Source organism: Octopus bimaculoides, chromosome 3 (assembly GCF_046866305.1).
Source record: "Octopus bimaculoides isolate indiv1 chromosome 3, ASM4686630v1, whole genome shotgun sequence".
Taxonomy (NCBI): domain Eukaryota; kingdom Metazoa; phylum Mollusca; class Cephalopoda; order Octopoda; family Octopodidae; genus Octopus; species Octopus bimaculoides.
This window is the reverse complement of record NC_142930.1, coordinates 154,199,328-154,213,077: the sequence shown is the minus strand read 5'-3', so window position 1 is coordinate 154,213,077 and position 13,750 is coordinate 154,199,328. Positions and strand designations below refer to the sequence as shown.

The window sequence follows — 13,750 nt, the reverse complement described above, 5'->3', positions numbered from 1 at the left end:
CTTAGTGGCATTTCATCTGTCTTTACATTGAGTTCAAATTCTGCCATGGTCAGCTTTGCCCTTCATCCTTTCAGTGTCGATAAAATAAGTGCCAGTTTATCACTGGGGTTTATGTAATCAACCTAACCACCTCCCCAGGACTTCCTGGCCTTGTGCCAAAATTTGAAACCAATATTACTTATGGAAATAAGGCAATAGAGCTCGCAGAATCATTAGCACACCAGACAAAATGCTTAATGGTGTTTCATCTCTTTACATCCTGAGTTCAAATTCCGCTAAGGTCAGCTTTACCTTTCATTCCTTTATGGTCGATAAAATAAGTGCCAGTTGAGCACTGGGGTTGCTGTAATCAACTCATCCAACCCCAGAATTACTAGCCTTGTGCCAAAATTTGAAACCAATATTATTAATGGAAATAAAAGACAGAGAAGTGGTAGAAATAGTAGAGAAACTGCTTTTTAATATTTAGTATCATTCTTTTATGTTCTGAGTTCAAATCTTTCATTCTACCAGAATTGGTAAAATATGAAATGGAATTCTTCCCTATCACTGCCTCCCCTAAAAAAAAAAATTATGATTTTGTGTTAATGCTAAAATCAGTAGAACCAATAGAATCTTTAGACACGAGAGACATTCATCATCATCGTTGTCGTTTAACGTCCGCTTTCCATGCTAGCATGGGTTGGATGATTGGACTGAGGACTGGTGGACCAGGAGGCGACACCAGGCTCCAATCTGATCTGGCAGAGTTTCTACAGCTGGATGCCCTTCCTAACACCAACCACTCCGAGTGTGTAGTGAGTGCTTTTACGTGCCACCGGCACGAGGGCCAGTCACACGGTACTGGCAATGGCCACGCTCAAAAAGGTGTTTTTTACATGCCACCTGCACAGGAGCCAGTCCAGCGGCACTGGCAAGCATACAACACAAATCTTCAAGGTCCTTACCAATGTTCAACTTCACCATTACTGTGATTCTGTGGAAATACACATGCTCAACATACCAAAGACTGTTGCAAACTATTTTATTTTTATACACACACACACACACACATGTGTGCTCTCTCTCTATCTCTCTCACACACATACACACACACATATTCAACCTCATCATCACTGCGGTTGTTTCTGTGGGGAACACATATTCAACAGCAAAGACAGCATTACAAAAAAAAATTTTTTATGCTTTTTTCAATTCCTGATTTTTTTTGGGGTTTTTTTTTTCACACTATTAATTTCTATTTGCTTATCTTTTAGCATTCTGATGATTTTAAATTAAGTTTTGAGTATAAGCAAGAATTATTGAGTCTTGTCAAACTAGTCCTGGATGTAAAATTAACGAAAGATGAAGAAGATCTGAAAAAAACTGTTTCAGAAAAACTGAAAGACATCAGAGGTAAAAAAAATTTTTTTTATCTACATGTATAGTCATGTTGTTAAGAAATTTACTTTGAAGGCACCAGGTCCTGAGTTCAATATCATAGCAATGCACCCATTTTTTCGAGTTGTAATGCACCTGATCTTGCATTTAATAAATGCACTATTATTATTATACACACACACGCAACAGACTTCTGCACATGTTCTGGTCAAGTCGAGGCTACAGTAGAATACACATGCCCAAAGTGCATTGCTATGATATTGAAATGTGTATTGAACGATACAAATTAGATGATATTTTATTGAATGCAGAATTGCCATTAGAACAGCAGAAATACTAGGTAAATTACCCTTACAAAGCAGAAAAAATTGTCAACAAATGGCTGGTTGTTGACAAATTATTCCACTTTGTAAGGGTAATTCATCCAGTGTTTCTGCGTTCAAAAAGATATCTAATTTGTATTGTTCAGTGTGTGTGTATATATATATATATATATATATATATATATATATATAATATCATCATCATCATCTGTTTTTCATGCTGTTATGGGTTTAACTGGAGCTAGTGTGCTGCACCAGGCTCCAGTCTATTTTAGTTTGGTTTCACAGCTAGATGCCCTTCCTAATGCCAACCACTACAGAGTGTACTGGGTGTCTTTAAATGTCACCAGTAAAGGTGCAATTTACATGTCACTAGCACAGGTGCCTTGTATGTGTTACTAGCACAGGTGCTTTTTACATGTCACTGGCATTGGCCTGTCAATATCTGTCCTCCAGGCTGCCATGGGTTGAATAGTTTGACAGAATCCAACAAGCCAGAGGATGGTGTCAAGCTCCATTGTCTGCTTTGGTATGGTTTCCACAACTGGATGCCCTTCCTAATGCCAGCCATTTTACAAAGTGTACTGGTGCTTTTTTGGGGCACCAGCTCTAATAGGGTCACCGAGTAACTTGCAAAACAAAGAAGACTCCTCAACTGAGAGGGGTTGTAGTAGATGGGGAGGTGGCTTGGTGGGTTTATGCTAGGTGTTGAGAGGTTAAAGAGGTATGATAGATGAACAAGCACAGGTATCTTGCTGCAGAAGAGATATATGGCTGCTTCACATTATGTAAGAGCAGTTGTGAGTAACAAAGATATTGGTGACAATGTATCAGAGAATATGAGAAGGTGAGTATAAAAAGAGAATCCAAACCGAGTATCAGGAGGGATGGGTAAGTTCATAGGAGTATGTGAGGAGAATGATAGGTGGTTACAGATAGGAGCAAAGAGTAACGTAGTGAACAATGTAGAAGGATAGAGGTGTGATCAATGGTGAATGTCATCAGTGTAGAGGAGAAGGCAAAAGAAAAGAACTCAAGAAGGAAGTGATAAGTGGCAGTACAGGATGGGGCTAGCTGATTAAATCAATCCTAGTTTTTAATCAGCTATTTCTATCTCCCACATTTGCAGTCTTTTACTTGTTTCAGAAATTTGACATGGCCTTGTAGAGTTTAGTCAAACAATTCAGCCCCAGTACTTTTTTTAAATTTTTTTTATCGAGTCTGATACTTACTCTATCTATCTCTTTTGTTGAACTGCTAAACAAACTGACAAGAGTTGTCAAGCAATGGTGGTGGGGGAGGGGGGACGACAGACAGAACACAAAGACACACCCACACATCATCATTGATCAAACGGTCCAATCCATGTCAGCATGGATTGGACGATTTGACCAGAGCTGCACCAGGCTCTAGTTTAATTGGGCATAGTTTCTATGGCTGGATGCCCTTCCAAATGCCAACCACTTTACAGGGGGTGCTGGGTGCTTTTACGTGACACCACATGAGCACTTTTATACGGCACCAACACAGGGCTCTTACAGGCCAATCTCCTTCACCAGGGAGAGCAACCTTAACACTTCTGCTATGGAGTACAGGTCCTCTTGAGTGCAGAAAGACCCCAGGTATCTCCGTCTTTTGTCATATATTTATGACAGGCTTTTTTCAGTTTCCCCTTTACCAAAGCCACCCACAAGGCTTTAGTCAGCCTAGAGCCCAAGTTGTTGTACAGTGGAACTGAACGCAATGAACCCAAGACTTAACCTCTCAGCCATGCCTACACATATTTGAGAAATCAAAACATTATGCTTGTTAGTGCTTGACAAGACATCATTTCATGGAAAGGAAAGACTTAGTCATCGTACAATAATATGAAAGCCATAATTATCAGTATGTTGTTGTTATTGAACTCCAGCTCTGTAGCTACTTAACCTTTTAAATACACGAGTTGTTGATAAACAAACTGAACAAAGTATACCAAAAGACAAGTTATTTTGATTGTCATACTATTTTCAAACTTTACAATAATCCCTCGACTATCGCTAGTGTCGCGTTCCAAAACCCCTTGCGATTCGTGAAAATCCGTGAAATAGAAACAGTACTGTACTGTATATTTTTTGTTTTTAGTTTTATAATTTGTATATATTTATTTTATCATAAATGCAAAACAACACCACAGAGAAATCAACGTAAGATTAAATAATAAACCGCAATAGGTGAACCACGATATGGTGAGAGATAACTGTATAAAAATTCAATTCTAAAATGTTATGTTAGTTGCGTGACCTTTTTGTGACCTGAGTGACAAGATAAAACATCAATTAGCATAGCTAAGGTGTTAATCATCATCATCATCATCATCGTTTAAACGTCCGCTTTCCATGCTAGCATGGGTTGGACGATTTGACTGAGGACTGGTGAAACCGGATGGCAACACCAGGCTCCAATCTAATTTGGCAGAGTTTCTACAGCTGGATGCCCTTCCTAACGCCAACCACTCAAAGAGTGTAGTGGGTGCTTTTACGTGTCACCCGCATGAAAATGGCCACGCTCGAAATGGTGTCTTTTATGTGCCACCCGCACAAGCCAGTCCAGGGGCACTGGCAATGATCTCACTCGAAAATCCTACGGGAACCAGTCAGGCGGTACTGGCAACGGCCACGCTCAAAATGGTGCATCTCATGTGCCACCCGCACAAGAACCAGTCCAGGGGCACTGGCAACGATCTTACTTGGCTTGCCGGGTCTTCTCACGCACAGCACATTTCCAAAGGTCTCGGTCAGTAGTCATCGCCTCGGTGAGGCCCAATGTACGAAGGTCTTGCCTCACCACCTCAGCCCAGGTCTTCCTGGGCCTACCTCTTCCACAGGTTCCCTCAACTGTTAGGGTGTGGCACTTTTTCAGGCAGCTATCCTCATCCATTCTCACCACATGTCCATACCAGCGCAATCGTCTCTCTTGCACACCACAACTGATGCTTCTAATGTTCAGCTTTTCTCTCAAGATACTTACACTCTGACGGGTATTCACATTGACATTACACATCCAACGGAGCATGAAACTCTGATATATTAAAGTGGTAAAATACAGGTTATATGGTCTTAAGTTAACAAGACACTACAGCCATTGTTTTGAGTTCAACACTACAGCACATAACTCTACTTACATACGTTCCTTTTACTTACAAAACAGGATCTACTGCCTTGTCAGCTATTTGTTTGACAACCTATACAGTATTTCACAGGTCAAATGTAATGAGACTTAAAAGATCATATTATATTTCATTATTCATTTTATAAAAAATGGAAGTTGTGACAAAATTTGCTTTTGAGTCAATGTGTTTTTGTTGTAAATTAGTTTTGAGTCAATTTTATCCAGCATTTCAGCCATGCCCTTCTATATTTTTAAAATATATTTTTTAAGACTTAATATACCCCTGACTATATTATCCATGTGTTCTTTTTTTCAACATACTAGAGTGTGTTCAAAAAAAGATTAGACTGCTATTTCTAGTATGTTTAAGTAACCACATGGAGGTTCATTAGTTGACAGTTGTTCAGTTGGCAGTATGAAAACCTGCATCTATAAGAACAATACCATTATAATGGAGTCCCAGATAATTCTAAAAGACAGGATTGTCACCCATTGATCTAATCAATGGGTGACAGACACAAACATGCACATACATATGCATACCAACTACCAAATCCACTCACAAGGGTTTGGTCAACCCAAGACTATAGTAGAAAGCACTTGCTTAAGGTGCCAAACAGTGGAACTGAACCCAAAACTCTGTGGTTAGGAAGCAAACTTCTTACCATACAGCCATGCCTGTGCTTATGGTAATAAAAGTAGATTTTTCTTTGTTTTCTCATTTTTGATTTTTTTTAAATAAGCATATTTTCCTTATTTTCAGAGGAAGCACCTGAAATATTAGAAAATATTGCAAAACTTATTTTTCCTGAAAACTTTCCAGTAAGATTTCTACACTTGCATTCAATTTTAAATCAATTCCAGTGATGTAAATTTAACCTTAAAACACCCAAATTATCAATATGTAGTAAAAAGTAATTGGCAAGTCTAAAAAGTATGACTAATGAACTGCCAAAATTATAATTGCTTACATGCAATAATGTTGATTAACGTTTCAAGAATCATTACTGATAGGTGTTATAGGGTTAAATTTGCTTCATTTCATTTTTGCTTTTGTCTGTCTTAACACTGGTTTTTACTGAAAATCTCCAATTTGCCTCTTCCATTTTCACTGAATGTTTTCTGTTCTCTATGCTGTTATTTGACCTGATCGAAAAAACCAGCCTAAAATCTCTCTCAAATCACACCCTACCATATTACAAAAAGAAAAAGATGGACACATTGAATAATGCAGTAGTAGTAGTAGTAGATACAGTGTTCCTGAAAAGAAAACTGGATGGCCACAGCTGGAAACCTTTTGATTATAGGTCTACTCAACGAAGGCTTATATGGAGCTAAATAATAATAATAATAATAATAATCCTTCCTCCTATAGGCACAAGGCGTGGAATTTTGTACAAGAAGAGCTGGTCAATCACATCAACCCCAGTGCTCAACGGGTACTATTTTATCAACCCTGAAAAGATGAAAAGCAAAGTTGGCTTTGGTGGAATTGGAACTCAGAACATAAAGCTGGAGAAAATGCGACAAAGCACTTTGTCCAGCATGCTAATTATTCTGCCAGTTTGCTGTCTTAGCCAACTCATCAACAACAATACATTTATGTGTTGTAATGTCTCATATGTTGTTAATGCATCTAAGTGTTTGAAATGATTGGAATAAGGTTTCTGGAAATGGAATTTCTTTTCTGTAGCTTAGTCAGAGGAGCAAAAACAGCATCCATGGCCCTTTCAGGGGGCTTCAAAACTGGTGTATTCTATGGCACACTATGTCTTAAGAAAATGGCAGCTTGAACATTCCATGCTGGTTGGATTGCCTTTCATCATAGATTTACCCAATCAGGACCTGAGGATATTATCATTCAATACCCTTAGATCGATTACTTTTTGTAACGGTCCACTTTGGATACCTTTAACATTTTTTCCATGACCCAGTTGTTTCTTATATCGTATTTTATATATAAATGTATCCCAGCCTGTAACATCCTTTCCATTACTGGCAATCCTTATGTAAACAAAATTTAAACAAATTGTGAGACAAAAGATTATTTGATGGTCATCAACTGCTCAATGACCCACAAATGCATTAAAATTTTTTAATTTAGAAAAGGCCTGAGTCTCAATGAGAACATTTAAATGGCCCACCTGTTGCTGGCCCTTGTCTTAGATGTTCAGTCACTTTCTCGGCTAAACTATGATACTGTAAAAGGTTGATAGTAGCAATAGAGACATTAGTCTCCCTCTATCACCTTTTAACAAAATTATATATTAAGAAACAGTAGAACAATTAACAATATAATAAAAATAAGTTTTATATTGGTGATGCTTGGCTTTACAAAACCTGTGTCATTCATCCTGGTAGCCGCTGGTTAACTTGTAATCAGCATCTGGAGATATTAAGAGCTTTGTTGGGGCATTTGAGAAGAGCAAGTTGTTGTTACATCAAAGGCATCATGCTAAAGAGGCTTAGAAAACGCACGAAACGCTTTAAGTACTGGTTTACTACACATGTGCACTTGTGGGGCTTCCGGGAAGGCAAGTCCCTTACGCACGCGTAGATTGTACTTCCTTAATGGTTGCCATAATTTCGCGCCACTACAATACTAAGTTATAGTATTTTCAGCGAGGTGTACTGAAGCCATACTAAATGAAGTTCTTTTTTCAAAGACTCAGATTCTTTATGCAGTCACTCAAGTTGCTGCCAGCATAGAAAAACAAATGTAAAATGAACAAGTGAACAAACTTCTTTATCAAGTATATTCATCCATTTTTAAGATGGTAGGGTAAAATTTGAAGGAGATATTTTGTAACAGCAATCAAGACAATCCTTCTTTAAGGGTGTGAAACTTGGATCTTGACTAAGTTCATGGCTAAGTCCCTAAATGGCTACTATACTCAGGTTTTCCAAAAGGTCTTCAGTGTCAGCTGGATGCAGAAGTTAACCAATGGGCACCTTATTCTTGTATGGTAAACTTCAACTGTTTTCTGGTTTAAAACCATCTCTTGACCCAAGGTGCCACTCTGTTACCAGTCAAGGTGCATGACCTAGCAGGTGTGGTGTTGCACTCACAATCATAAGATTAAGGTTTCGATTTCTGGACTAGGTGGTGTGTTATGCTCTTGAGCAAAATACATTTATGTTGCTCCAGTTCACTCAGCTGTAAATGAGAAGTTAACCCTGCAAAGGACTGGTGTCCCGTTCAGGAGGCAGTCCTGTAATCTCTGTTATTTATATGACATAGAAACCAGTTTAAGTTCCAGACTTATGAGTCCTAGGCCTCATGACAGACCTAAGCTATGCTAATTCTGTTGCATGAATTCAGGCCAGGCCTTTGAACTGAAGATAACTTCCTGTTTTTTTCTTCCATGCTCATGGAAGTGGCCATGACACTGCCTTTCCTTCTTTGATTAAACCATTAAAAAAAAAAAAAAAAATATATAGTCCTCAATATACAAAAAGACAGGATATGTCTCGGATACAAAACATAACAAAAATCAGAGCTGGTCATAATTTCTATAGAATATTTGTAGAGATAATCTTAACAAGTGATGTAAAGTGCACTGCTAACACAGTAGAACACGATATTGACTTATACAAATGTTTAATATACAAACTTAGTATATACTATAAAGTATAACAAAATACTGCATCCCTACAAGTCATTAAAAAGACAAGAATGTCACAATTGGATTGCATTCAGTCATGTCTATTCAGTAACAAATGAATATTAATAGAAAGATTAAGTTATTCAGCTACATTTTGTATACTTAATAATTTCATATGTATAATATGCAAAATTTATATATATTTTAATTTCGCTTTCGTTTTTTACTCTCCATTTTGTCCAGGATGAAAACATGGACGTCACTGATGGCTCTTCTCTACTAGAAATCGACTATGATATCTTTACTGTTGGGAAATAAAGAAAATGAAGCCATCTTATGCAGCAGTAATGTGGCAATCTTTTATAAAGATAAAAGCAAGCTTCTAATGAGCCAAGTCTATGACAAACCACCTCCTCCCCATTACAATTTCTGGTGGAAACCATTTAACTTCACTTATGTTGCTAATGTTTTTGGTGAACAGTATGAATGTCATAAGTTTACTATCTTCTCTCATGAATTGGTAAAGTTATGATCATGTATAATATCAATATTAAATTATACCTTATATATGTAACTATCTTCATTTTTATTCATCACGTTTGCAGTGAAAAATAATGCTGACACTACAAATGGAACAACGTTTTTTTTTTTAAGCCTTATTGAGTTCAGCTTAAACTTGGCCAGAAATAACTTTGTTCTTCACTTGTTCAGAATCATTAAAATATCTACTGGTAGATATTATACCAACTTGCCTATCTAATCAAAAGAAATTATTTCTGCTATTCTTCAGAATTATCCAAATTTTTATGGATGCAAGCAAAGCCATAGTGTTTAAAAGGTTAGCTTAACAACCACCTGGTTTTGAATTGTCTCACGGCACAGCATTTTGGGTACATTTTCGTCTATATCTTCAATCTGACCAATACCTTCTGAGTTAAATTTGGTAGACAAGCAGTATGCAGAAACCCCTGTTTTGTGTGTGTTTTCGAAACACGGAGTAGATGAAACAGGGACAACTGACGAAGGGGTATATTCTTTATGTTGCATGTCTCGTTTCTCTGTTTTTTTCGTTGTTCAAGAAAAGTTTTCTATGTTACGTTTCTCATTGTGTTTAACATTTTTTTTTTTTATGTCCTGTACCCATATATGCATGTATATATGTATGTATATATGCATATATATATAATCGATAAAGGTTGTTCGTCATTTTTTTTCAGTCTGCGGAGAAATGGCTAAAATTTGCCCTGCTTATAATTATACTATATGTTACATATTTATGTGTATATAAATACATATATGATAAGAAGTAAAAGGGATTAATAAATTCAACCAGACAGCTATAAAGCACTTTGAATTTAGCCCATTTTGGATTGCTTTGAGAACATTGTTACCATACATTTTAGTATATATTGACTGGTATAAAAAGATACTGAAAAAAATACCTTTTTTCCATATCTAAATATGTTAGCAAACTGAAATGATCGTTGGTAATGTACGGTATGTGATTTTTTTCTATTCTCATTCTTGTTTTGTATGTATATAACTATACATATGAGAGAGAGAGAGAGAGCTAGATTTGGTTCCTGTAACAAACCTACAAAACTTTCAGTTGGGGGCTGAACCAAACTGTTTTTAAATAGATAGTCCACCCTTGTTAAACCAGATATCAGATAAACCATACAAAATCTGTGTAGAAGAGAGTGACTGTTAGCATTGACTTCCACCATTACCTTTTATTACCAATGTTGTAGAGACATATATTCTGGCTGTGCTAGGATAGTGTTGTGTACCTACCTACCAAAGGCAGTAAATTCATTCTAAACATGAAGCTTCTCAATAATATATCTCACAATGGAAAATTAATTTTTCTGTCCTGTTATGAAATAATGTGGCAGTTGTTCTGAGCTAGCACTACATACCATACAGCGAGCTGTATTATGAAATATGCTGAGAGGATGGTTGGTGGGTATAATGAGAGATTGAAACAAGCATCACTTCACCAATATACATCCTGGTTATTCACTTTTACAATCTTCTTTAGAAAATTTACCCTTTCTTTCTAGCACTACCTTATTCCCCTTAAGCAGCCTCTGAATTCATTTACTGTTCCAATTTATTTATTTATTCTCGCAGCTTTTATCTGTAGTGGCGCGAAATTATAGCCGCCATTGAGGAAGTACTATTCAGCGCATGTGCAAGGGACTTCACCACCGGAAGCCCCTCAAGTTGCGCATGCGTAGTAAAACTGGTACTAAAACAGTGAGTTTCATTTTCTCAGAGAGTTGAGGACAGACCTTCTACATGACAACTCCTCACTCCTCAACGAAGCACTCTTCACCACAATGCCTTCGATGGTGATAGCTACTTGCTTCTCTGGCAGGCATCAAGGAAGCCCTTAACCTTCCAATACCAACTACAACTTAATCAGTGGCTGCTAAGCTGAATGACAGGAATTGTGAAACCAAGCATCATCAGAACAATAAAACTTATTTTTATTATGTTGTAAAATTGTTCTAATGTCTCTTCATATATAATGCTGTTAAAAGGTGATAGAGAGAGACTAAATTCTCTATGACAACTATCAAAATTTTTACATATCTATATTCAGCATGTTATTCTTATTCACTTTCACACTCTCATCGGCAGCGTGCTTTCATGGTGAGAAGTTTTATACATAAATTCATTGAGAATTTATTAACTGAAACTGGTTTTCTTTATAATTCTGATTTGCAGTTTCATAACTTAATCTGATCATAATTTAGTTTCTTAATCTACTAATAAATACTCAGAAATAAAGATTATACCAGGTCAAAATAGCCTTAAGTTTACTCTTTTACTCGTTTCAGTCATTTGACTGCGGCCATGCTGGAGCACCGCCTTTTAGTCGAGCAAATCGACCCCAGGACTTATTCTTTGTAAGCCTAGTACTTATTCTATTGGTCCCTTTTGCCGAACTGCTAAGTTACGGGGACGTAAACACACCACCATCAGTTGTCAAGCGATGCTGGGGGGACAAACACAGACACACAAACATATACATATATATGACGGGCTTCTTTCAGTTTCCGTCTACCAAATCCACTCACAAGGCTTTGGTCAGCCCGAGGCTATAGTAGAAGACACTTGCCCGAGGTGCCACACAGTGGGACTGAACCCGGAATCATGTGGTTGGTAAGCAAGCTACTTACCACACAGCCACTCCTACACCTAGGAGTTTATTTTTTAGTAATACTTATGCCAGACTAGAAGGTTTAGCATAATGCACACTGTGACAGAAATCACAACATACAAAACTTGTGCTGCTCTGCAACTTGCATTGATATTTCAACAATTAAGCATCTTTCAGCTTTACGGGATAATAATAATTCAAAGAAGCATATAACTTTATCGATCAAACAGAAATTGAAACCTGTTAGAAGCTGGTGACTTGCTGGCAAAAGTTTGTGAAAAGCAGGATGTAAAAGCAAATGCAAGGTTAAGGAAGCACTCATTGTATTTTTTCTAACCCTTTCATTACCATATTTATTTTGAGATGCTCTGTGTTTCTTTCAATTCCATGAGAAGACTCGGCAAGCCAAGTGAGACCTGAATCCAAGGCCTCTGCCAGGGGTGTAGCCAGCCCACTTATGCGTACCTTTCCTTCTTTGGACACTAAACTCCACTTGCGAAGACTTGTTGAGGCAAGTGAAATGGAAATCAAACTAAACTCGACAACTGGCACCCATGCCAACAGCGTCTCCTTCATTGGACACGAAACTCAGCTTGCAAAGGCCTGTTGGGGCAAGCGAAAGCGAAATCTTGATGGCACCGTTGCCTTCCTGGTACTTGTGCCGGTGGCACGTGTAAAGACATTTGAGCAAGATCGTTGCCAGTGCTGCTGGACTGGCTCCTGTGCAGGTGGCACGTAAAATTCACCATTTTGAGCGTGGCCGTTGCCAGTACTGCCTGACTGGCATTCGTGCCGGTGGCACATAAAAGCAGCCACTACACTCTCTGAGTGGTTGGCGTTAGGAAGGGCATCCAGCTGTAGAAACTCTGCCAAATAAGATTGGAGCCTTCTGGTTCACTAGTCCTCAGTTAAATCCACTTTCCATGCTAGCATGGATTGGACGATTTGACTGAGGACTGGTGAACCAGATGGCTTCACCAGGCTCCAATCTGATTTGGCAGAGTTTCTACAGTTGGATGCCCTTCCTAACACCAACCACTCCGTGAGTGTAGTGGGTGCTTTTACATGCCACCGGCACGAAGGCCAGTCAGGTGGTACTGGCAACGGCCATGCTCGAAATGGTATATTTTATGTGCCACCTGCACAGGAGCCAGTCTAGCGGCACTGGCTCAAGATAAAAAAACTATAGTTTAATTGTAAAAATGTTTGTTCAAAAAAAGATATGCCCTGCATATCCAGTTTGCTGTCTTCATATTTTATCCAACGGAGATTACAAGCACAAAATGCATTGATGCAGAAATTAAGAACGAACTGTTCACAGAAAATACTATAAAGAAAGAAACTACACTGGCCTAAATCACAGATTATATTAAATAATTTATGGCATGTGTGGTAAGAAGCTTGCTGCCCAACTATATGGTTCTGGGTTCAGTCCCACTGCGTGGGAGCTTGGCCAAGTGTCTTCTGCCATAGCCTCGGGTCAACCAAAGCCTTGTAAGTGGATTTGGAAGACAGAAACTGAAAGAAGCCTGTTGTATATATATATGTGTGTGTTTTTGTCCTCCAACCATCGCTTGACGACCAATGTTGATGTGTCTATGCCCCTGTAACTTAGAAGTTCGGCAAAAGAGACTGATAGAATAAGTACTAGGCTTACAAAGAATAAGTGCTGGGGTCGATTTGTTCGGCTAAAGATGGTGCTCCAGCATGGCCGCAGTGAGATGACTGAAACAAGTAAAAGAATAAAAAATTTGGCCTAACAGCATATGTTCTAGAACCCAATTTTTCCACCTGACTACTGTATTATTGTGTGTTGCATGATGGAAGAATCATTTCTTATTAAATCAAGGTTGAGAAAAATATATATAATAATAATATCAGGGATAAAATCCAAAATTACAGGTAAAAACTCTTTAAAATCAATTTATCAAAAATTAAAATTAAATTAAGCTTCACAGTATAATATATAAATATATAGTTTTAGGGAAAAGAACCAAGGTTCATGACCTCATCGATGAAAATCCATTGTCACATAGAAAAAAATTTATAATTAGAAGTATAATATAATACAAAGTAAATATCATAAGATCAAGCTAATATTATCTTGATCTTATGATATTTAC

At 37.8% G+C, this 13,750-nt stretch overlaps 1 protein-coding gene across 16 annotated transcripts in view; it reads left to right on the top strand.

The window, feature by feature from the left end:
- The window catches only part of LOC106869246 (mitogen-activated protein kinase kinase kinase 14), a 68,047-nt gene extending 59,015 nt beyond the window's left edge, over positions 1-9,032 (top strand). For all 16 annotated transcript variants that reach the window (XM_089349829.1, XM_089349823.1, XM_089349833.1 and 13 more), the window contains 3 exons: positions 1,257-1,395; positions 5,617-5,675; positions 8,702-9,032. In XM_089349829.1, the coding sequence (XP_089205955.1) occupies positions 1,257-1,395; positions 5,617-5,675; positions 8,702-8,776 (273 nt within the window). In that variant the 3' untranslated portion in view covers positions 8,777-9,032. The remainder of the gene's footprint in view (positions 1-1,256; positions 1,396-5,616; positions 5,676-8,701) is intronic.
- Positions 9,033-13,750: the final 4,718 nt, after the last annotated feature.